Source organism: Antedon mediterranea, chromosome 3, assembly GCF_964355755.1.
Source record: "Antedon mediterranea chromosome 3, ecAntMedi1.1, whole genome shotgun sequence".
Classification (NCBI taxonomy): Eukaryota; Metazoa; Echinodermata; class Crinoidea; order Comatulida; family Antedonidae; genus Antedon; species Antedon mediterranea.
Window position 1 is genome coordinate 1,153,958 of NC_092672.1, and position 22,651 is coordinate 1,176,608.

Here is a 22,651-nt window from a genome sequence, read left to right on the forward strand (position 1 = left end):
ACCATTGGTAAACAACTCTCCATGGACACCACCAACACCGCGAGTCGACGACCGATCGATTTTGCAATATAAATCCATATTAAATCACATATTTGATTATAATGGCGGTAATATAAATGTCCATTAATGTTATGAAGTAAGGTCAATGTATTTTGAGGTATTTCATCTTACATTTTGATACATAAATGTTGAGTATTTTACCAGCAAACTAGCTAGGCTAGGCCTTACTAGAGGCTAGTACTAGGGCCTAGCTAGGCCTTATTAGGCCCTAGTAGGCCAAGCTAGCTACGTACTACTAGGCCTAGGCCTAGTTAGGAGTCTAGCCTAGGCTAGATAGACCATGGATAGACTAGGCCTGGCTGGCCCTAGCTAGGGGCCTAACTAACTAGGCCAACACGACGACGATGAGCGGGCGTTTTGCTCCTCGTATTTTTTGCGGCCCTCGATCATAAGATAAAATGGGCCTAATAGTAGGCTAGCTAGGGCCTATATAGGCAATCCTAACCACAAACATTATCCCTAATAATTATACTATATATAGCCTAGGCCTAGGCCTAAATATCTCTGTTCATAGACATAATATTATTATTAATCTGACTTTTGTCTAACCTAGTTAGGCCTATGCTACGTACAGTAAATGAAATACGATTATTTTAATAAATAATAGGCCTAGGGTAGACTATTTTCATTTGTTTAATGTATTTTACTATATTAATTATAGATTTTTAAAAATATATATACCGGTATATATTTTTCCTATCCCTACACTTAATTAATTCATTGTTTTATAAAATATTGTTTGATTGATTCATGTCTCTCATAGGCTAGAGGGGAAAAGTTTTTTTAAATCACCATTCAGGGAAAAATTTCATTTAAAAATTTTGTTTAGCAAAATTGCTAATCAAACTGATTGTCGAGTCAAGAAACATAGTTTTGTATTGCATTTTTTGCTACACAATTTTCAAAATGTGTAGCAATAAGGTTGTTTTGTATAGCTTTTTGCTATTCTACACTGGCTAAATTATTCCCTGCCATTCTTTATCAAATCTGCAACTGGGTAAAGAAAAGACAAAATGGCAGATAAACAGATTAAAGTGGAAATCAACAACAGTGAGGTGATAGAAAGGCTTCCACTGGAACATCCACTGCCAAAGGAGATTCAAGACATGACCAAGGATGACACAGTCTGTAAATACTGTGGGATTAGTTATTTCATACATCATGAGGTCAAAGAATTGCAAGATAAGGTAGCAATGTCTACACTATATTTTTATGTTTGTAAACTTTTAATCATATGTTGTCACGAATTTGATTTTATCATTGTACATAGTCTATTTTTGTAATTCTTTATTTTATTTTGCTTGTATTGTTTGTCTGGAGTTTGGGACTTTGGCAGTAGTTGTCTGTGACAACTCCCTATGTTTCATTGAGAGAAATAAATAAATAAAAAAACAATGTCAAGTAAAAATTTGTCCATTTCGCTGTTCTCTTGGTGACCTAGTGAAGAATTTGCACCAGACTCTAGGCTTCTTTTGCCATGCTCTTGAAAGCTACAGTAAGCACTTGTTTATGAGTTTCTATTGCTGCTGCGCTACTGCCCATATATCAGTGTACATTAAATAATCAGTCTAAAAAAATCACTGCTCTTTCAGCACTTTTCTTTACATATAAATGTCAACAATTTTAAGATTTAAATCTTACAATTGTTTTCATTAATTAATTAAAATAAAATATGATTATGAATATTCATTACTAATAGTAAAACATGTCATTATTTATTTTGCATTGCGACATTTTAGGTAAAATCATTGGAACAGGACTTGATAGATTACCAAGCAACCATTGCCAGAGAGCAATCTTTAAAAGATGAAATTAAAAGCATCAAAGAAAAACTTACACAAAGTCAACAATTGGTTAAAAGCAAAGATGATATGTGAGTTTCTATGTTTGTAAAATTGTTTAAATAAACCCTTAAGCTCTATCTACACTATCAAACTTTATGTGACAAAAATATGTGATGTGCCAATATATGGACATGATGTCATTTCACTACCATATTTGGGCACATCACTACACTCTTTGCTTGTCTAGCTGGTCATAACAAAAAATCCGCCCCTCCAAAGTTATTTTAATTTCTTGGGTATAAACTAACTAAAATGTAATGTTTTGTTTAAAGTAGGTGCACTTAGTACCATAGTTAGTATGGTACTTATTGTTTAAATAAACTGTATTGTTGTTTTTTAGGATTCTTAAACAGAAAAGTAGTTTAAGTAAACAAACCAAAGAGATACAGAACTTAAATGAAACCAAGTCTCAACTACAAGATCAGTTACATAAAGAATTTATTCAAAATTCTATGTTAAGGTAAAGTTTCTTCTTTCCTCAATGAAACTATCGTTAATTTCCATAACAAATAATTTATTCTTCTTATACCAGTGGGTTGGGTCGGACTTTCTTATGCCAGTGAGTTGGGTCGGACTTTCTTATACCAGTGGGTTGGGTCGGACTTTCTTATACCAGTGAGTTGGGTCGGACTTTCTTATACCAGTGGGTTGGGTCGGACTTTCTTATACCAGTGAGTTGGGTCGGACTTTCTTATACCAGTGGGTTGGGTCGGACTTTCTTATACCAGTGAGTTGGGTCGGACTTTCTTATACCAGTGGGTTGGGTCGGACTTTCTTATACCAGTGAGTTGGGTCGTACTTTCTTATACCAGTGGGTTGGGTCGGACTTTCTTATACCAGTGAGTTGGGTCGGACTTACAGTAGTACGTCTACAGTATCTTGTATGTTCAGTAAAATATATAAGTACTTTTTAACGTAACTAAATGTTTTTGTATACAGAAAACAAAATAGCAATGTTATGAGCAGGCTTCCAGATTTGATGGCTGTAGTTAAGAAACAGAGGTCAGAGTTGACAAATATTCACACATTTGTCAGTCAAAGGTCAAAGCTGGTTAAAGAAACCATGGCAACACTGAATGCTAACATAGTTAGAGTGTGTGAAAGAGAGCTGTCAGGTTTGTTTTTATTGTTTTTAAGTTTCTATAGATACATAACCTTGCAATATTAACATCGGCAAGGGTTCGAGACTCACTCGCTCCATGGTTCTGGTGGTAGAATGTGTCTTCTCGGATAAGGACTATAAACCGTAGGTCCTGTGTACACATCTGGCTCATGTGCACTTTAAAGAACCTAGTACATCTTTCGAGACGAGTAGGGGGTTACTCTGGTGTACTAGTATACACACAGCCACTGTCACTCTTCAAGAGGGCCCCTTGATTGTCAGCATCATACGCTGAGGTCACCCTCTATAAATAAGGTGTAATTCACCATGCTCATTCTTTTAACATTTTTTTTTTCTTTAATGTTGAACAGAAAAGCAGTCTTCACAAAAGAAGTTATCATTCCTTGAAGAAGAAATAAAGGACATGAGAGAAGAGAACAGCAGTTTGAAGTTATTGTTGAAGGATAATGAAGCGAATGGTTCACGACTGGAAGACATGGAAGTGGAACTTGTCAACAGCAAAGATCATTGTCAACATCTACGCGCTGAAGTCAACAGTATGGCGCATTATCTTGTCATTTTATCTGTTTTTTGTGAATAATCCCAAATAATACTTGCACAGCATTTATTAATGATGATAATTGGATTTTGAAAAGTGCATGTTTTGGATTATATTGATTTGATAGTATGTAATAACATCAGTGCATTCGACCCGGGATATTTTGAAAATGTTGAAAATAGTAATCCATAATACTGTATAGACATTGGATGCAGCCTTTACTACACCAAGGCACTGGTTTATCATCTTTCAATAATAATACTCATTCCTATATAGTGCTTATTGCGTTCGACATTATTACCTCAGTCATTTTTTTTAATGCTGCAAAATTAATGTTACCTTTGTAACGCACAATACTTTATATTAAGGTGGCTTTATTATACTGAAGTCCTTTTTTTATGTAGGACTGCGTAATGATGTTGATAATGCTGCAAGCAGGTGTAGAACTACAGAATCAGAAGCTGCACAAATCAAGGAACAGCTACGGTAAGTTGCTGGCCAGTGTATAACGGCTATGAGTGCTAACTGGCTAAACCCAGGGCCTCCAAAGCTTAAGGGGTACAGAGCATGAGCAGATTGAAGGGCCCCTTAAGAATGCTAAACCAGAGGTCGTTGTCCCCTGCATTATGCCTCTGATTATGTAGTAAATTTAATGTTTGGCACTGAGCTTTATGTGGTTCTTGAGCTCTATGTGGTTGCATATCGCAATAAAGTAGATTAACCAAGATTTCACAAATAAATTTGTCTACAGATAATTAGTTTAAAGTAAAAATAAGAATAAAAGACAGAGATATTAGAGAAAAAAATAATTTTATGATGGAAAATTCAGTTATTGGTCCCAATAATAATAATTCTCATAAATTATATTATACAATTATAGAAGAAAGACACAAGAAGTAGATGACGTCAGAGAACAGCAGAGAAAGAAAGATCTAGTCTCCGAGCAGATGTTTAGTAAATACCAACTGGAATTGAAACAGAAGTCTGAGGAGCTTAGACTAGCCAGTATAGAGATGAAGAAATCCAAGCAGAAAATGGTGGATCAACATCGAATTGAAGAGGAAATTCAACGACGGGCTGAGGAGACAAAAAATGAATCTGAAGGGATAAGGGTAACGTTACGAAAGATGAAGGAGGAGTGTAAAGCTCTCAAAGAAGAAAGGTAACAGGATTCCAATGTCTTATCAGTGCTTATCAATATAATAGATACTAAAATAGTATTTTTTATACTTAACCCAATGCTTTATACTTAACCCAATGCTTTATACTTAACCCAATGCTTTATACTTAACCCAATGCTTTATACTTAACCCAATGCTTTATACTTAACCCAATGCTTTATACTTAACCCAATGCTTTATACTTAACCCAATGCTTTATACTTAACCCAATGCTTTATACTTAACCCAATGCTTTATACTTAACCCAATGCTTTATACTTAACCCAATGCTTTATACTTAACCCAATGCTTTATACTTAACCCAATGCTTTATACTTAACCCAATGCTTTATACTTAACCCAATGCTTTATACTTAACCCAATGCTTTATACTTAACCCAATGCTTTATACTTAACCCAATGCTTTATACTTAACCCAATGCTTTATACTTAACCCAATGCTTTATACTTAACCCAATGCTTTATACTTAACCCAATGCTTTATACTTAACCCAATGCTTTATACTTAACCCAATGCTTTATACTTAACCCAATGCTTTATACTTAACCCAATGCTTTATACTTAACCCAATGCTTTATACTTAACCCAATGCTTTATACTTAACCCAATGCTTTATTCTTAACCCAATGCTTTATACTTAACCCAATGCTTTATACTTAACCCAATGCTTTATTCTTAACCCAATGCTTTATACTTAACCCAATGCTTTATACTTAACCCAATGCTTTATTCTTAACCCAATGCTTTATACTTAACCCAATGCTTTATACTTAACCCAATGCTTTATTCTTAACCCAATGCTTTATACTTAACCCAATGCTTTATACTTAACCCAATGCTTTATACTTAACCCAATGCTTTATACTTAACCCAATGTTTATACTTAACCCAATGCTTTATACTTAACCCAATGCTTTATACTTAACCCAATGCTTTATACTTAACCCAATGCTTTATACTTAACCCAATGCTTTATACTTAACCCAATGCTTTATACTTAACCCAATGCTTTATACTTAACCCAATGCTTTATACTTAACCCAATGCTTTATACTTAACCCAATGCTTTATACTTAACCCAATGCTTTATACTTAACCCAATGCTTTATACTTAACCCAATGCTTTATACTTAACCCAATGCTTTATACTTAACCCAATGCTTTATACTTAACCCAATGCTTTATACTTAACCCAATGCTTTATTCTTAACCCAATGCTTTATACTTAACCCAATGCTTTATACTTAACCCAATGCTTTATTCTTAACCCAATGCTTTATACTTAACCCAATGCTTTATTCTTAACCCAATGCTTTATACTTAACCCAATGCTTTATACTTAACCCAATGCTTTATTCTTAACCCAATGCTTTATACTTAACCCAATGCTTTATACTTAACCCAATGCTTTATTCTTAACCCAATGCTTTATACTTAACCCAATGCTTTATACTTAACCCAATGCTTTATTCTTAACCCAATGCTTTATACTTAACCCAATGCTTTATACTTAACCCAATGCTTTATTCTTAACCCAATGCTTTATACTTAACCCAATGTTTATACTTAACCCAATGCTTTATACTTAACCCAATGCTTTATACTTAACCCAATGCTTTATTCTTAACCCAATGCTTTATACTTAACCCAATGCTTTATACTTAACCCAATGCTTTATTCTTAACCCAATGCTTTATACTTAACCCAATGCTTTATACTTAACCCAATGCTTTATTCTTAACCCAATGCTTTATACTTAACCCAATGCTTTATACTTAACCCAATGCTTTATTCTTAACCCAATGCTTTATACTTAACCCAATGCTTTATACTTAACCCAATGCTTTATTCTTAACCCAATGCTTTATACTTAACCCAATGTTTATACTTAACCCAATGCTTTATACTTAACCCAATGCTTTATACTTAACCCAATGCTTTATACTTAACCCAATGCTTTATACTTAACCCAATGCTTTATACTTAACCCAATGCTTTATACTTAACCCAATGCTTTATACTTAACCCAATGCTTTATACTTAACCCAATGCTTTATACTTAACCCAATGCTTTATACTTAACCCAATGCTTTATACTTAACCCAATGCTTTATACTTAACCCAATGCTTTATACTTAACCCAATGCTTTATACTTAACCCAATGCTTTATACTTAACCCAATGCTTTATACTTAACCCAATGCTTTATTCTTAACCCAATGCTTTATACTTAACCCAATGCTTTATACTTAACCCAATGCTTTATTCTTAACCCAATGCTTTATACTTAACCCAATGCTTTATACTTAACCCAATGCTTTATTCTTAACCCAATGCTTTATACTTAACCCAATGCTTTATACTTAACCCAATGCTTTATTCTTAACCCAATGCTTTATACTTAACCCAATGCTTTATACTTAACCCAATGCTTTATTCTTAACCCAATGCTTTATACTTAACCCAATGTTTATACTTAACCCAATGCTTTATACTTAACCCAATGCTTTATACTTAACCCAATGCTTTATACTTAACCCAATGCTTTATACTTAACCCAATGCTTTATACTTAACACAATGCTTTATACTTAACACAATGCTTTATACTTTCTGAGAATGAAAATAATGTGAAAAATGCAATGTCAATTTGTCAAATTATTTTACTTTCTAAAAACTGAAATTTTAATTTAATGGTAATATTCTAAGTTTCTTTTTTTTCATAGAGAGTTGATGATAAATTCACATCAGAACAGAATCGAACAATTGAGAGAAAGTTTTAAGAAGAAACTCAGAGAAGCTGACAAATGGCCAGAAAGGGTAAATTAAGTTTGTATTTTGGTGTTTCTGTTCACATAGCAGGGACAAAATACAAATTCTGTATTCTGCTTTTACAATTGAAAATCGGTCACCAAAGAGAAGTTTTGAAGTCATTGTTTTGTTATATGTCTGAATCTGAAGTAACCACTTGCCTGTAACATAAATGATTGCAATTTTAAATATTCTGATGATTTTGTGTTAATGTAAATTACCTGTACAGTAGTTTTGCTAAAAAACTTCAAATTGCCCAAAATCTAACATTAAAAAAGTGTGAATGTGCTATAAAAAAATTGAAAAAAGGTGTTTAAAGAACTTGGAAGAAAGGCTAAGACAGGTTTTTCAAATAGTATAGTAAGTATTGGTATTGGTGTGTCATGCTATCATTAATGGTATTGGTGTGTCATGCTATCATAATCATAATCATAATCATATTGCAAAGAAAAGACTTGTGTTCGGTCTGTAACCAACCTCTTTCTTTCAAATACAAAACATTATAAGTAGTAACTCATGTTTCAAATTGTTATTTAATCGTTAGATGTCTGAGGAGTCTAGAAAAGAGAAAGAACGGCACACCAACGAATTAAAGAACTTGGAAGAAAAGCTAAGACAAGCTTTTCAAATGGTATAGTTTTTTTAAATGATTGTTGTGTCATGCTTGCAGGTATCATATCTATGACCGAAAGTAGATAGATATTAATTTCTAGTACAGTATATACAGGTAAACAACAAAATACCATATGGCACTCATTAGCTGTCGCAAAATTATTAAATTGTCCCTCCTTTTGAAAATTAGGAAGTAATTCAGGACCATTGGAATAGTTAGACTTTGGCAGACTTATTAATCTTTTAACTATTAAGTACAGTACATGCTTTGATTTAAGTCATGCTTTGATTTAAGAACATGCTTTAGTTTTTCTTTTAAATTTCAATCGTTTAGTAATAGTCTTCTTTTAATACATGTCATATTTTAGGAAATTGATATTGAGAAAAACAGATGTGAAGAGCTTATACAAAAATACAAAGATGAAGTTAAAGACAATGATGAGAAGGTTCGTATAATGAGAATAAATCTTGGAGAACCATAGATGTACTACAACTACTCAATCATCAACTATATAGGCATTGGAGTCTGCCCTCTAGCCAATGTATAGAAGCTCATTGGGAGAGCACAATTACAAACACATCAGATTACTTCATTATAGTTAAAGTGTTTGTTTCGTTTCAATATTTTTAACAGTTAAAAAACGAGTTGAAGAGCATCTGCAGTAAACACAAACTGGAAGTGAACCATTTACGACGACAAGCAGACGAAGCCAAGAATTCTGTCAATGAAATTGAAACTGATTTTAAGGATGAAATATCAAGTCTTAAGAATATCATCAACAATTTACAAGACAGGCTTGGTAAGTTTATACAAGAATCATTATTTGTTGCACAGAAGAAACAATCAATGTATATGTATGGACATGATGATGTCATATCACTACCATATTTGGTCATATCACTACCACATTTGGGCACATCACTACCATATTTGGGCACATCACTACCTTATTTGGTCATATCACTACCATTGGTCATATCACTACCATATTTGGGTACATCACACTAGTTTGACAACTTTATGCCAACTGGCTCAGTGTTATTTTATTCTATACTCAAAATAACGTACCTTTCTCATTTTTCCAATAACAGCTCATGTTGATCAAGATAGTGATGGGTCACTTGCCCAACTACGTGCAGAATTGAGAGAAGCAGAAGATGATTTAAATTCTGTGAAAGAAGAAAACCAACAATTGGAGGGAAAAATAAAAGATTCTAAAGAGGAGGTAACTTCAACAAATATATAATTAAAAACTTAGATATAAAGACAAATTTGAGAACTAATAATCTTTCTCATGTTTTATTTTAGATTCTTTTTCTCCAAGATACAGTAAGAAAAGAATGTGAAGAGAGATTTGATTTAACTGAGGCCTTAAGCCAGGCAAGAGAACAGTTACTGTCTTATCAAGGTCATTCGGCATCACGTAGCCCTGCATCGCGGTCTAGTTTAAGTCGGCCTAGCTCCAGTTCTAGACCTAGCTCCAGTTCTATATCTAACTCCCGGTCTTATTCATCAAGCGTTAACCAAAGCAAAGACATAGACATTTCTGAGAGAAATTCTGCAAATGGTGCTTTAACATTGGGTGCTCAGTTTTCTCCCGGTTTATCCTCCGCTACAGTTTCAACTTCCAGTGTAAATATAGATTTTAATAGTCCTAATAGAAAGAAAAAGAATGGTAGTTCAAAAGGGGGCAGCATGAGGGATAGTAGACAAAGGATAGCAGCTGCAATTGGCCGTAAATGAGGTTGCAACTGCAAGTACATGGTGCAATATGAAGGAGACTGAAAGAATAGCAGAAATGAGGTTGCAACTGTAAGTACATGGTGCAATATGAAGGAGACTAAAAGAATAGCAGAAATGAGTTTGCAAATGTAACTTGTACAAAAGTACATGATGTCAAAAGACAGATTTTCAAGATGGTTTAGCAGCAGCTATAACAAGTTGCAAATGCAACTATAAGTACAGGATGTAACATGAAAGATAGGTAGAGTATAGCAGGCTGCAAACGTGTTCAATATTTAGCATACCAAAACAACCGTGTTCAAAAATGTGATTTTACTCTGTACAGTTAGTTACATTATTTTTTAAAAATTGACAGCAGTTTCTTGTTAATTAGATTACAGCTATTTAACATAGAAAACTGGCATATAAACTTTGGATTAAGCGTTTAATACTTAGTCAAAATGTATTTTGTGTAAATTCCTACAAATAACACAAGAATGTGGGTTTTTCATTGTCTGTGTTCCTTTAAAGCAAAACAGGGCAATGTTCAACTTGTATGGTACTGCGAGTCCAACATGTGGAGCAACAATAGGACCGTACTGTCGATGCCAACCTAACTTTGCTGGGCGTACGCTTGTGACAAATGTAACGATGGTTACTATAGTGAATTTGATTGTATTGGTTGTGACTGTGACATACAAGGCACCTTTAGTGAAATCTGTGACAAGGAAACATTTTCGCTGTCAGGGCCAGATTCAATGGGGGCCCAGCTGACCCCCCTCTAAATTTCACAAATTGTAATGCAAAAGATAGGACATCAAATTAAGTTCAGCACTTGGCCCCCATTTATTTCAAAATCCTGGATCTGCCACTGTATTGTAAATTATATGTGAAATGATCATTTAGTTAGTTCAACAACATCATCTATCCAGTAAATGCATTCTTCCATTAATACTCATTGCCTTCCATTAGACAATTTGTCACAATGATCCATTTGAGCTAATTTTTCCAAATAATGATACGGTACTTAAATACCCATATGTACATCAGTATGCCAACATCTGAAGTTGATAATGATAAGACTGAGGGTCGTTGGTTTTGAGCACTGAACAACTCATTAGCATGGTGTCTATATACTAGTATCATTATAATTTGAAAATTGAGATAAATATAATTTATTAAAAATAATAATGTGAACAATGTGTTATTGTGTACTGCATTAGTGTTTACTATTGCCATAAGTGGTCTTCCTAATGACAAGTTGAAAGGTTTCTTATATAAAAACACCTGACGTGTTATTGCTCAGCTGTATTTAATTGTGCTTGACATCGAAATATGATGGCAATCAGGCATCAAATGTTAATAGCATACGATATTGCCGCCTCACTAAAAACTAAATAAAATGTCCAAATATCTGCATCAGGCACAATTTTATTTTTTTTTTTCCAAAAAAAAAAATTGTCACGGTTATGGCTACTGTATGTACCATAATGTAATTATTAAATAATCCATTCAACCAACTGCACAATTAAACAAATTAATATTTTGTACATTCAGTAGTGTTTTTATTTAAAGCTGTATACTATAGTTCCTTGTATAATTTTATTTAAATTAAGATTTTCTGTTAAATAGTATGGTACCAATAAGAATATGTATAAAATAAAATTAGATGTTGAAATTGTATAGCGCTGCACCAGTACAGGATTCATATGCTTCTTAGAGTGTGTGTATTGTAATATGTATGCACTACCATACACATCATATGCAAAAAGTAGATTAATGATATTAAAACGGTGAAATATAGGAAATAATACAACAACATAGATATGCACAAAGCAGCACAAGTATGCACTCAATCTCTACATTATTAATGCTGACCTAGATTTCAACTTGGAATTTAATGGTTTTACTCCACGCTTCAATGGTTTCGTGTAGTAAACAAGTCACAGCGCCACCAAGATTTATGGACTTATTGACTCTGAAGAAGTGTTTTGGAGTAAATTCGAAACAAAAACATTGTTCTTTTGACTAATTAAAGTAAGTAGATTTGGTATTTTTACATGCGAAATGTAATATAAACAATTAAACTTTGTTGTGTTTTATTTTAAGTCCATAGCTGTTTTACCTACATCGGTTTGATTCAGTTTGCCGCCTGCTGCCTCAATCAATCGATGTAAATCTGACTGCTGAGAGCAACTGACCGGGCTAGGCCAAAAAAAAAACCATGCGAGAAATACAAAATGATGAATAATAATTGTATATTCACTTCGGGGAGGGTATAACTGGTGGTGAAAACCCGTCTGATTGTGGGTGAATAGGCCTAAGCCAATCCTTAATGCGGTAGCTCATTTACAGTTGTTTTTAAATTGTACATCCATTAATTTGCAATATTGTATTGATTGATTGTTTAACTTTGTTTGTAATTGTTGTTTCCAACAGTATTTTTTTGCTGAAATTTCATTAACAATTTAAAAAAAAGTTAATTATTATTTTATTTTTACTAATATTTTAATAATAGTATCATTTTTTAAATTACGAAATCTTTCAGTTAAGCATTACACTTTTCTGTTGTATTTTCTTTCTTTTCAAAGATATGGCAAGTATTGAAAGATAATCTGCCAACTTTAATCAAAGAAGTTCTTTAAAAAAACAAATACATTGAGATGTTTGTTGACTTGCAATATTCATCTCTGTGAAACACTTACCGGTCAAAATGCCGCCCTCTTCTGGGGAACTATGGGGCGCGTATTTTATGCCCACCAAGATACAAGTGCTGTGTCTACTTCCGTACGGAGTAGTTATTCCATTGGAATGTTGTCGGGAGTCAACGCTCGAACAAATCAAAGCTCATTTATGGAAAGAGGCACGTTCATTCCCGATGTCAAACAAACTAAAGGACGCATCTTCGTACATATTCATTAGCATCTTGCAAGATTCCGAGAGTGAAGAGTTTTATGATGAAGGAAGACGTCTATGTGACTTGAAACTGTTTCGACCGTGGCTCAAACTTATAGAGCCCAAAGGCAACAAGGAAGAAAAAATCGTCAATTCAGAGATCGGTAAGATTAATAGTTTGCGCAACACATGCATTGCATACACTTAAAGAAGATTCTTATTTTTTTAATTATATTTTAATTAAAGCTAAAAATATATTTACAGTAATTTTTATGAATAAATTCAATGTGATGTACATATCTTACCAGTTAAGATATTAACAATTTTACTGATAATTGAATTATTTATTAAATAAGAAAGAAATGTTTTTCTCATTTTAGGAAAGGCAATAGGCCTGCCAGTCAGTGATCTGGATTCAATCAAGGATCCTGAGGTTGTTGACTTTCGACGTAACATTCTTCGCATGTGTATGGATGTTGTTGAGAAGCGTACTGAGGTCGGAGAAGAAGCCCACATGTTGTACGTCTATCCACCAAACGTTGAAGCGCATCAGGAGCTTCCAAGGCATATTGCGCAATCCCTTGAAGATGGTAAATGTTTGCTTTTTAACATTTTAAAAGCAGCTTGTTTTGTATGTAATTACCATATATGGAATTATTTCAAAATGTCATACAAAAATAAGCAATGGATGCTATGGTAATGGTCACCCAGCAATTCCTCCATCCATTAATAATTACAACATGAAGTAACTTAAATTACACTAGAATAAAGCTTCTTAAATATAAAAAACCTACTACTCATTATATAGTAAGCTAACCACATCCTTGCATAAGTGTGTGGGTAGATTTTGATATATTCACTGAATAATAAACCAAAATGAGTTACTGAAAATCTAGTTGCTATATTGAATATTTAAAATATAAAGTTCATGCTTAAAATCATTTTCTTGAAATTAAAAAAGTATTTTGGTGGTTTATTTTCACTCAAACTATTGAAGTTTCAATGAGTCTTTTGTTAAACAGTAGCTTTTGTAAATTTTCAAGAATTTAAATCTTAATCCCAAACCACAACAATCTGATTCCATTCTATGGGTTTAAATAGGATTTATTGTTACTGTCTTAATAAAAACATACTGTTCTTGCTCACACCATTTTTCTAAAAAAAATGTCTTTGTTTAGTCAGCAGTTTAAGTAAAAAAATAATTTAATAGTTGCATGGTTGTTTTAAAAAAATGTGAAATCTGATCAAAACTGTGTTTATTTATTTCTTTAAAAAAATTTATTTTCATTTGATTTTTTTGATGTGTTCAATTTTATGTAAATTTAATTATTAATCATTAGGTTATTAATTCTAATTCATGCATTTTTTCATAAACAAACAATAAATGTGCTTTTTATATATTATTTTTACCTTTTTGTGAACTTTTCTATTAGTTATTATTATTAAACTTGATGATGACCTTGACATTTAAAATTAAAAAAAATCTTTTTTTGTTACAACTTAACTATTCATTATTATATATATTATATTAATTACAGTGTTTATTTATTTAATTTATTCCTTTACCATAATTTACCTTGCAGATAACATAATTGTCTGTGTGTGGGTGCTATCAGCCAAGGGAGATAAACAGAAGTTTTCTCTCAAAATTCAACACAATTCCCTTCCAGAGGCTGTTATAGCCGAGACGATACGTAAGAGAACTCGTACGATGAACATGCCCAGTTCTCAGCAACACCAATGTGTTGAACAATACAAAAGTACATACTTACTTAAGGTGTGTGGGAGTGACGAATACTTGATTGCTAACTTTCCCTTGTCACAATATAAGGTAAGTATTTTTTAGCAAGATACAGGATTGTATATGAATCACAATTAAAGAACATTAGAGAAACATATGGTCACCATGAACAAAATCTTTAATTAATTTTGTGGGAGACATATTTTTATTTTATATTATACACTCTGAGAGAGTCAACATCAAAATACAGTACTACAGTATAAAGAATAAATATGCAAACCAATTTTATTTTTGCATTTTCGTTGTTTTTATCCATAAAATAATATAAATCGATAATCATTAAAAATTATTGATAGTTATTCATATCCATTGATAATTTATTGATAGTTATTATTATTCATAATCATTGATAAATACATTTTTTTTTAATTCTATGTAGTATACACGGAATTGCATGCTAGAGAAGAAGATACCACACCTAATGATAATGTCAAAGGAAAAGGTGCTAGGTAGCCTACCAACAATCAACATCCACATACCAGCTTACATGAGGCGTGGTCCAGGCAATACCAGTACTAACCAGGCCAAGACAAAAAGCCTGTGGGAAGTGAAAGACTTATTTGAGATCAAGATCAACTGTGCAACGTATGTAAATGTGAAAGAATTGGATAAGGTAAAGATGGAGTAATATTAATTTACTCAAATGTAATTAATATGGGAGTAAGTTATCCTACTGCATGTACTGCAGTATCTATAGGTGGTTTACTCTATAACCTCTTTATGCAATTATTTAGCAAGCTGTTTCTGGTAATCATACACAATGTTTATTGCAGTGACTCCTCATAAACTCCTACAATGAAACAAACTAAAATAATACATTACTGCAGTAAATATTGTACTTACTGCAGTAACTGCAGTAGAATAAAGTTGGCATAGTGCCAAATTATAATCATTATGGTCGTCATTTAAAAATAATTTATGCTTTCTTGATCATCTCACAGTCTGTTGGATACTTCCATGCACAATTGATAAATATAATTAATTATTGACATTATAACCACTTTAATATCATCAACTCATCATCAATTCCTAGATGACCAGAACTATTTTTACATTGCAAAAACAGCTATCTATTATTGTATGACAGCTCTACTCAGGTGATCATTAATTTATTAATTACCGTATATAAATTGTATAACCATATTCTTTTAATTAATCTATTTTCTATTTTGTTGTAAAACAATATCCTATCATAAACCTGTTACTGCATTGTTGTTTATTTCAATATAACATAGAGTATACCAGGATAAATTAAATGACAAATTCCACTTGTTTTACAGATTTATGTGCGTGCTGGTTTGTATCACGGTCTTGAGCCTCTCTGCCCCAACCTCTGTACAGATCAAGTACCTTGTTCAAATCCTAAATGGAATCAACAATTACAATTTGAGCTTTCCATCACGGATATTCCACGTAGCGCCAGATTGTGTGTTTCAATTTGTTCGTTAGGCAAGAAGAAAGGTCAAAAGAAAGAGGTAAACTCATTTTTATTTATCTTTCACTTTCAATGGAGACAGCATCATCAGCTGCTGCTTCTAAATTGAATATTGAAAAGACAGACTTCGTCCCATTTTATATGTGCATGCACAATTTACCAGTGCTGATCTGATGTACTGTATTCAGAAGTTGTTAGTTATCCAACATTAAAGCCCTATACAGTGTGAATTGTTTTCCCTCCAAAATTTCTCATCATATTTCACAATATATATAGATATGTTATTATATCTTTACAAGGGTAATTGCACTTCCATACCTAAATTCTGGCCATATATTTTTGTTTTAAGTTGATATCATATTTTTACTAGAATGGTTCCACTTGGCTAAAGTGTGATATTTACCATTTCACGGTTTTCATTATTGTATTTTTACTACAATGGTTTCGCTTTGGCTGATTTCTGATATTTTTTTCTATTAGGGTGATTGCGCTCTGGCCTGGGGAAACGTCAACATCTTTGACTACATGAACAGACTCCAATCTGGAAACATGAGGATGTACCTTTGGGCCGTTCCGCACGGAATGGATGACTTGTTAAATCCATTGGGATCTATCGGATCCAACACAAACAAAGATGCTCCGTGTTTGGAGATCGAGTTTGATAACTTTGGTTGCAATATTGTGTACCCAATATATCAACAAATTAGTGACTATGCTAAATGGTTGGTAGAGGCAGACTTAGCATATTCAAGTCACTATAGTGTAAGTAACTATTACTCATAATATGCAAGCCCATCCTGGGATGTTATGCATACTCAAGTCATTATAGTGTAAGTTGATATTACTCATATGTAAGCCCATCCTGGGATATTATGCCCATTTATCATACTCAGGTCATTATAGTGTCATTGATTTTTGTTCAACTTTAGTCCACATCTAAGGAGTCGATAGCATTACTTCAGGAGATCATCCAACGTGACCCTCTACATGAAATGTCTGAACAAGAAAAAGAACTTGTATGGCAGCTTAGGTATTTATTAACTCTCTTTAATCTGATGGATGGACACCTTTTTGTCCTTGTATGTAATTGTACTGTCAAGATGGCCAGTTTTGTTCTGTTATTGCCCAACACGCACCCACTTTTTAACATTCATTTTTCACATCAGTATCGATGAATAAACTTAAACTTTTTTAATATGCAAATTAGGGATGAGTGCAAAGTTCAGGACCCTAACTCATTACCAAAACTTTTGTGTGCGGTCAAGTGGAGCAGTAGAGAACATGTATCCCAGGTATTTATAACAAACTATTGCAAAGAAATTCTCACTGTATACTTTTAAATTAAATTGAAAATACTGTAATTCTTTATCCAGAATTCAATTATAATATTGATACTGTATTTTGTCCATATTTATAACCACCAAATTCCTTGAAAAACTGTTTTTTATTTGAGACACTGTATTTGTTTCAGTTGTATGTTTTACTGAAAGACTGGCCGAGAAATATAAATGTAGAGACTGCCCTCTGTCTGTTGGATTGTACATATGCTGATGTTGGTGTTAGGCAGTTTGCTGTTGAGTGCCTCTCTCACAGCCTTTCAAATGATGAATTGTTGCAATATTTACTACAGCTAGTGCAGGTATGTTTAATAATTTGTAAATACTGCCCTCTCCCTGTTGGAGGTTCTCACAGCCTTTCAAATGATGAATTGTTGCAATATTTACTACAGCTAGTGCAGGTGTATTTATTAATATAAAAATACTGCCCTCTATCTGTTGGAGGTTATTTCACCCATTTTTAAATGATGAATTGTTGCGATAGCTAGTGCAGGGGCGGATTGCTATAAAACAGTCTTAACTGATGGTCTCAACTCCCCAATTAAAGCCGGCTTTATCAGATAGACGGTCTTACTAAAGCCACCCCTGTAAGACCACGTAAAGTAACAAATTGAGGGCGTACTTTGCGCGTAGAATACCAAATAAGATAATGTTCGTCACGCTTGTTCAATTCACAATCATAACAATACATACATTTCTACGCGAGAAAATCTATTCTAGGCCTATATAAGAATAAAATCACCGTTATTATTTTATTTAACACTTAAAACTTGTTCAATTGGTTGTCTTTGACGATAAATAATACGTAAAAGCAACAAAAAGAGAGGTTTAAGACTGTTTTAAGACTCCTTCGAGTAAGACCGTTTGCAGGTTAGACCGCGGTATAGCAATGATCTATTAATAAAGACTACTTACTACATCACAAATTATAGCCGGCTAAGCGCTAAGACCGTTTATAGACCGCTTATAGCAATCCGTCCCTGGTACGTATAATAATTGAATACTGCCTCTGTCTGTTAGACAGTACTTCTACATTATAATTCATAACTTTACAAGTGTTTTTTATCTTCTTCAGGTGCTTAAATATGAGTCATACCTTGATAACCCTCTTGCCCGCTACCTCTTAAGAAAATCACTTCAAAACCAACGAATTGGACATTTCTTTTTCTGGCATTTAAGGTAAAAATATTATATATAAATATTGACTAAATGAGGGACATCAAAATGGTTGACCATTTGTTTTCTCTGTTGTCAGACTATTTTTAAGGTAAAAATATTATACAGTTACTATGTGATGTAGAGCATCCACTATGGTTGACAAGTTATCTGTGTTGTCAGACTATTTTTACTTTCAAATTCTGACAATATACTTGTGTTTTTTAGATCAGAAATGCATAAGCGTTCTGTCAGTCGTCGATTTGGTTTGACACTGGAAGCTTATTGCCGTGCAATAGGCAAATACCTGCGATTACTGATTCGGCAGGTAGAGGGCGTTGATAAGCTGACGGTGCTGGCACAGTCACTTAGCGAGAAGAAAGATGATACTGCAAGGGTAAGCTATCTGTCGTTCTAGAGCAATTACAAGTATCCATGATTTGTTATTTTTATAACATTTTTTTTTTTAGATTCTAAAATTTTGAAATATTAACAAAAATTATTATGATCAAATTAAGGACACTTGAACAATGACTTATTGTAATATTTTTAAATTTCAGGATAGACTGAAATTTTTAACGGACCAGATGAGCCAGGCAGATTTTATTGAAAAGTTAGAACACTTTACCCTACCTCTAAACCCAAACCATTCCTTAGGCAAGTTAAGCGTAGAAAAATGCAAGATTCTATCATCGGCAAAGCGCCCTCTGTGGTTGGTGTGGGAAAATCACGACCTGATGGCTGAAGTCATGTTCCCAGATATTAAGGTGCTATTTAAGAGGGGAGATGGTAAGTGTAATGCTGTTTAAAATATTTCTAGTTGTGTTTTTCTGTCACTCCAATATTTAGTTGCACCAGCCAATGTTTTTTGGTTGATACAAAATATTTTCTGTGTTAACACAAGGCAATCAATCAAACAGGACACTGAGCTCATCTTGCTAAAATAGGAGCTTGTAACAGTCCTTTGATCTTATGTCTGGCTGCAACAAATACCAACAGTACTGTACTATGTACATATTCTCCAAGGGGTGTGAAACTGATTGTGTCGCAGCCACTTATAAACCCTTTGATCGCCGGAGCTCAACATCCTGTTGTTAGAATGCATTGGTTAAAAATGATTGGTATTGTAATAGGATAGATGTTTAATTATTTAAACTGTAACATGTTTTTTTAAATACAGATTTAAAACAGGACATGTTGACACTGCAGATGCTGCTGATAATGCATGGCATCTGGCAAAGAGAAGGCCTAGATTTAAAGTTAGTAAATCTATTATTTTATTGCATTTCCCAACAGGAAATTCAAGATATAATATAATATCATTAATTTCTAAAGCGCCTAAAGTTCTACACACTGCACCACATTCCTGTAATACAAGGACATTCATAAAGTACTGTTTAATATTTGTTGATAAAATTTAATAATATCCTTGATTTCTAAAGCGCCTAAAGTTATGAAATCCCTAATCGCTATTAGTCATTGGTCGCTGGTCATTTTTACATCAAACATGAATAGAAACATACTCCTGTAATGCAGCTAGTATTAACCACAAAGTACACCTGGGTGGGTAACGTAAGTAAAATGTCTTGCCTAAAGATACAAGCAATGCGATGAGCGTTGGATTCGAACCCACAATGTCACGATCGGTAGTCTAACGTCCAACGCACTGCGCCACATTCCTTTAATACAAGCACATTCATGAAGCACTATTTAACATTTGTTGCTAGGTTAATTCCATACAGCTGTCTTTCCACTGGTAACATGACAGGAATGATAGAAATTGTACGCAATTCCAAAACAATCTACGACATCCAACACAAGAGTGGGTTGATGGGAACACTGCAGTTGAAGAGTGGGGTGCTACATCAGTGGATTAAAGTCAGGAACAAGGACCAGTAAGATATCTGGATTTTAAGACTTAAAACCTTAAGACCTTTTTAATTAGTATACATTTAAGGTTTAAAAGATATGTTGTCCGCCGTAAAAAAAATGTCCAAAAAAAAGTCAAATTGGTTGAATTTTAAAATTATTTTTCCTTTATAATAAGTGAAAACATTGTTTGTTTTTTTTCTACAGAAGTGATCAGTTTATTAAAGCTACATTATATTAATCTTCATTTTTCATCTTGACTAAAATTATTTGTTACCCAGGTATGACGATGCCATAGATCGCTTTACACGTTCTTGTGCTGGATACTGCGTGGCTACTTTTATCCTTGGTATTGGAGATAGACACAATGATAATATTATGGTTACAGAAAATGGCCAGGTAATTCCAGTTTAGGTTTTATAACAATAACATTTGATACTATAAAGCTCGCTGTCTACACTATCAAACTTTATGTGAAAAAAAATGTGATGGCCCATATCTGGACATGATATTTGGGCACATCACACTTTTTGTCAAACTAGTTTGTTGGTGTAAAAAGACCTTAACAGCGTTTATTGTATTTATACTGTGTTTCTCTAGATTTTCCATATTGACTTTGGACATTTTTTGGGTCACATCAAGAAGAAGTATGGAATCAAAAGAGAGCGCGTTCCATTTGTGCTGACGGAAGATTTCTTACGGGTCATAGTGAAAGGTCAAGATGTCAATATTCACAAAACTCAGCTTTTCAAAAAGTAAGAGTTTTTTGTTATTTTGATTTACTTATTCAATGTATAATTTTAATATCTGAGGTCTCACTGCATGTAATATGCATTATCAAACTAGTTTGACAAAAAACAAGTGTGATGTGCCCTATTATGGTAGTGATATGACATCATTCTGCCTATATGATTGGTCCAATTTTGTTCCATGTGTATCCTTCCGTCTTGGAAAATTACTGTACTGTATAATCTAATATTGTTGTCACTATTACTTTACTTTACTTGGTTTTCAATATTTTTTTTGATAGTTTTCAACAATTATGCATTGATGCGTACGTTGTAATCCGTCGTCATGCCAACCTTCTAATCAGCCTCTTCAGTATGATGCTGATGTCTGGGATCCCTGAGTTGCAGTCCATTGATGACATCGCTTATCTACGACAGACACTTGCTGTCGAGAAAACTGACGATCTTGCAGTTAGGTACTTCTTGAAGCAACTGAATGACGCGCATGGCGGTGGCTGGACCACTAAAGTTGATTGGTTCTTTCATGCTCTTAAACACCGATAGTGACATGAGAACATTAAATACTGGTACTTAAGTGGGTACTTAAGCAGCAGTAAAGTAAAATTGTTGCGCGAGGTGAGCCAGCATATGTTGATAACACCAGTAATAGCACCGTCAAGCAGTTGATTTTAATCAACCAATGAATACGATAACTACATTTGGATAGATTTAGAAATTCTATTCCAGCTGTCCGGACATGTTAAATTCCAACTTTTTTCCACTATTAAAAAACATTTTATTTAATTTTATACTGTAAAACTGTTAAATTTAAAAAACCCAAAATAGAGTTTTGGTTTTTGTATCTTGAATCCACATACTTTTAACCTTGTGATTTAGTTTTTATTTCAGGCTATTTTAAAGATGTATTGTCCCTTTGACTAATTCCCAAAAAAAAGTTTTCTAAAAAAAGTGGGTCATTTTGAAGTATCATAATAGTTATTAACTTTCACCAAAAATTAGTAAAAAAAAAAATAATTTAACCGAAATACAGATGTTTTTTTGTTCAAAAAATAACTTTGACTTCCAGTCAAAGTTTTCAATCAAAACATATCCCATAATGCAATGCGCTTGTTTGGCTACTCTGTATGCATATCATAAAACTTCCTCGCGATCTGTGTGAAAACACCTTCTCAACCGTGATGAGTTGTAAACAATCCTAATTAGCATCATGCATAATGCATACTCATGGTTTGAAATCTTTGTTTACTTTCGCTTGCGACGATTTCTCAGACGAAATGTAATCTAATTAATTTACCTGTTAATTACGTAAACGTTGTTTTTGCCTCGAATTTAAGACTTAAAGTGAATAACTTTAATATTACTTTGATATGGCCAATTTAAATTTAGAATATTTTTTTTTTCATTTTTTGTGTTTCAAGGGACAATACATCTTTAACATTATTTAATAGCTCTTAGTTGATTTTGCCTTGAAAACAAATTTAAAATGAATCTAGAATAGAAAGTTTAGTAACTTTTTCT

The 22,651-nt window shown here is 33.2% G+C and overlaps 2 protein-coding genes across 3 annotated transcripts; both read left to right on the forward strand.

Moving 5' to 3' along the window:
- Positions 1-23: 23 nt before the first annotated feature.
- On the forward strand, positions 24-11,745 carry LOC140044434 (uncharacterized). Its single transcript, XM_072088939.1, has 14 exons — positions 24-157; positions 1,064-1,247; positions 1,800-1,933; positions 2,245-2,364; positions 2,844-3,019; positions 3,378-3,563; positions 3,970-4,051; positions 4,446-4,727; positions 7,473-7,566; positions 8,102-8,188; positions 8,538-8,615; positions 8,804-8,969; positions 9,262-9,395; positions 9,479-11,745. The coding sequence occupies exons 2-14, from the start codon at positions 1,074-1,076 to the stop codon at positions 9,911-9,913; spliced, it is 2,148 nt and encodes a 715-aa protein (XP_071945040.1). The 5' UTR covers positions 24-157; positions 1,064-1,073; the 3' UTR covers positions 9,914-11,745.
- A 60-nt stretch (positions 11,746-11,805) lies between these two features.
- LOC140044432 (phosphatidylinositol 4,5-bisphosphate 3-kinase catalytic subunit alpha isoform-like) lies at positions 11,806-22,551 on the forward strand. Of its 2 annotated transcripts, none has more exons than XM_072088934.1 (18): positions 11,806-11,929; positions 12,484-12,951; positions 13,168-13,377; positions 14,371-14,618; positions 14,968-15,201; positions 15,869-16,063; positions 16,504-16,785; positions 16,953-17,053; positions 17,231-17,315; positions 17,495-17,662; positions 18,436-18,539; positions 18,744-18,912; positions 19,076-19,304; positions 19,696-19,774; positions 20,243-20,410; positions 20,666-20,783; positions 20,985-21,139; positions 21,415-22,551. In XM_072088934.1, exons 2-18 carry the CDS (start codon positions 12,606-12,608, stop codon positions 21,674-21,676), a joined length of 3,153 nt encoding a protein of 1,050 aa, XP_071945035.1. In that variant the 5' UTR covers positions 11,806-11,929; positions 12,484-12,605; the 3' UTR covers positions 21,677-22,551. The 2 variants fall into 2 exon arrangements, with proteins under 2 accessions (XP_071945035.1, XP_071945036.1); XM_072088935.1 differs by having other exon boundaries at positions 14,371-14,564.
- The last annotated feature ends 100 nt before the right edge of the window (positions 22,552-22,651 follow it).

Excerpts from the sequence above, each read along its gene's own strand:
- LOC140044434 (XM_072088939.1), top strand. The coding sequence starts at position 1,074 with ATGGCAGATAAACAGATTAAAGTGGAAATCAACAACAGTGAGGTGATA. Across the intron at positions 4,728-7,472 it reads AAAGCTCTCAAAGAAGAAAG|AGAGTTGATGATAAATTCAC; the intron begins GTAACAGGATTC and ends TTTTTTTCATAG. Across the intron at positions 7,567-8,101 it reads CTGACAAATGGCCAGAAAGG|ATGTCTGAGGAGTCTAGAAA; the intron begins GTAAATTAAGTT and ends TTTAATCGTTAG.
- LOC140044432 (XM_072088934.1), top strand. The coding sequence starts at position 12,606 with ATGCCGCCCTCTTCTGGGGAACTATGGGGCGCGTATTTTATGCCCACC. Across the intron at positions 17,663-18,435 it reads ATTTACTACAGCTAGTGCAG|GTGCTTAAATATGAGTCATA; the intron begins GTATGTTTAATA and ends TATCTTCTTCAG. Across the intron at positions 21,140-21,414 it reads AAAACTCAGCTTTTCAAAAA|TTTTCAACAATTATGCATTG; the intron begins GTAAGAGTTTTT and ends TTTTTTTGATAG.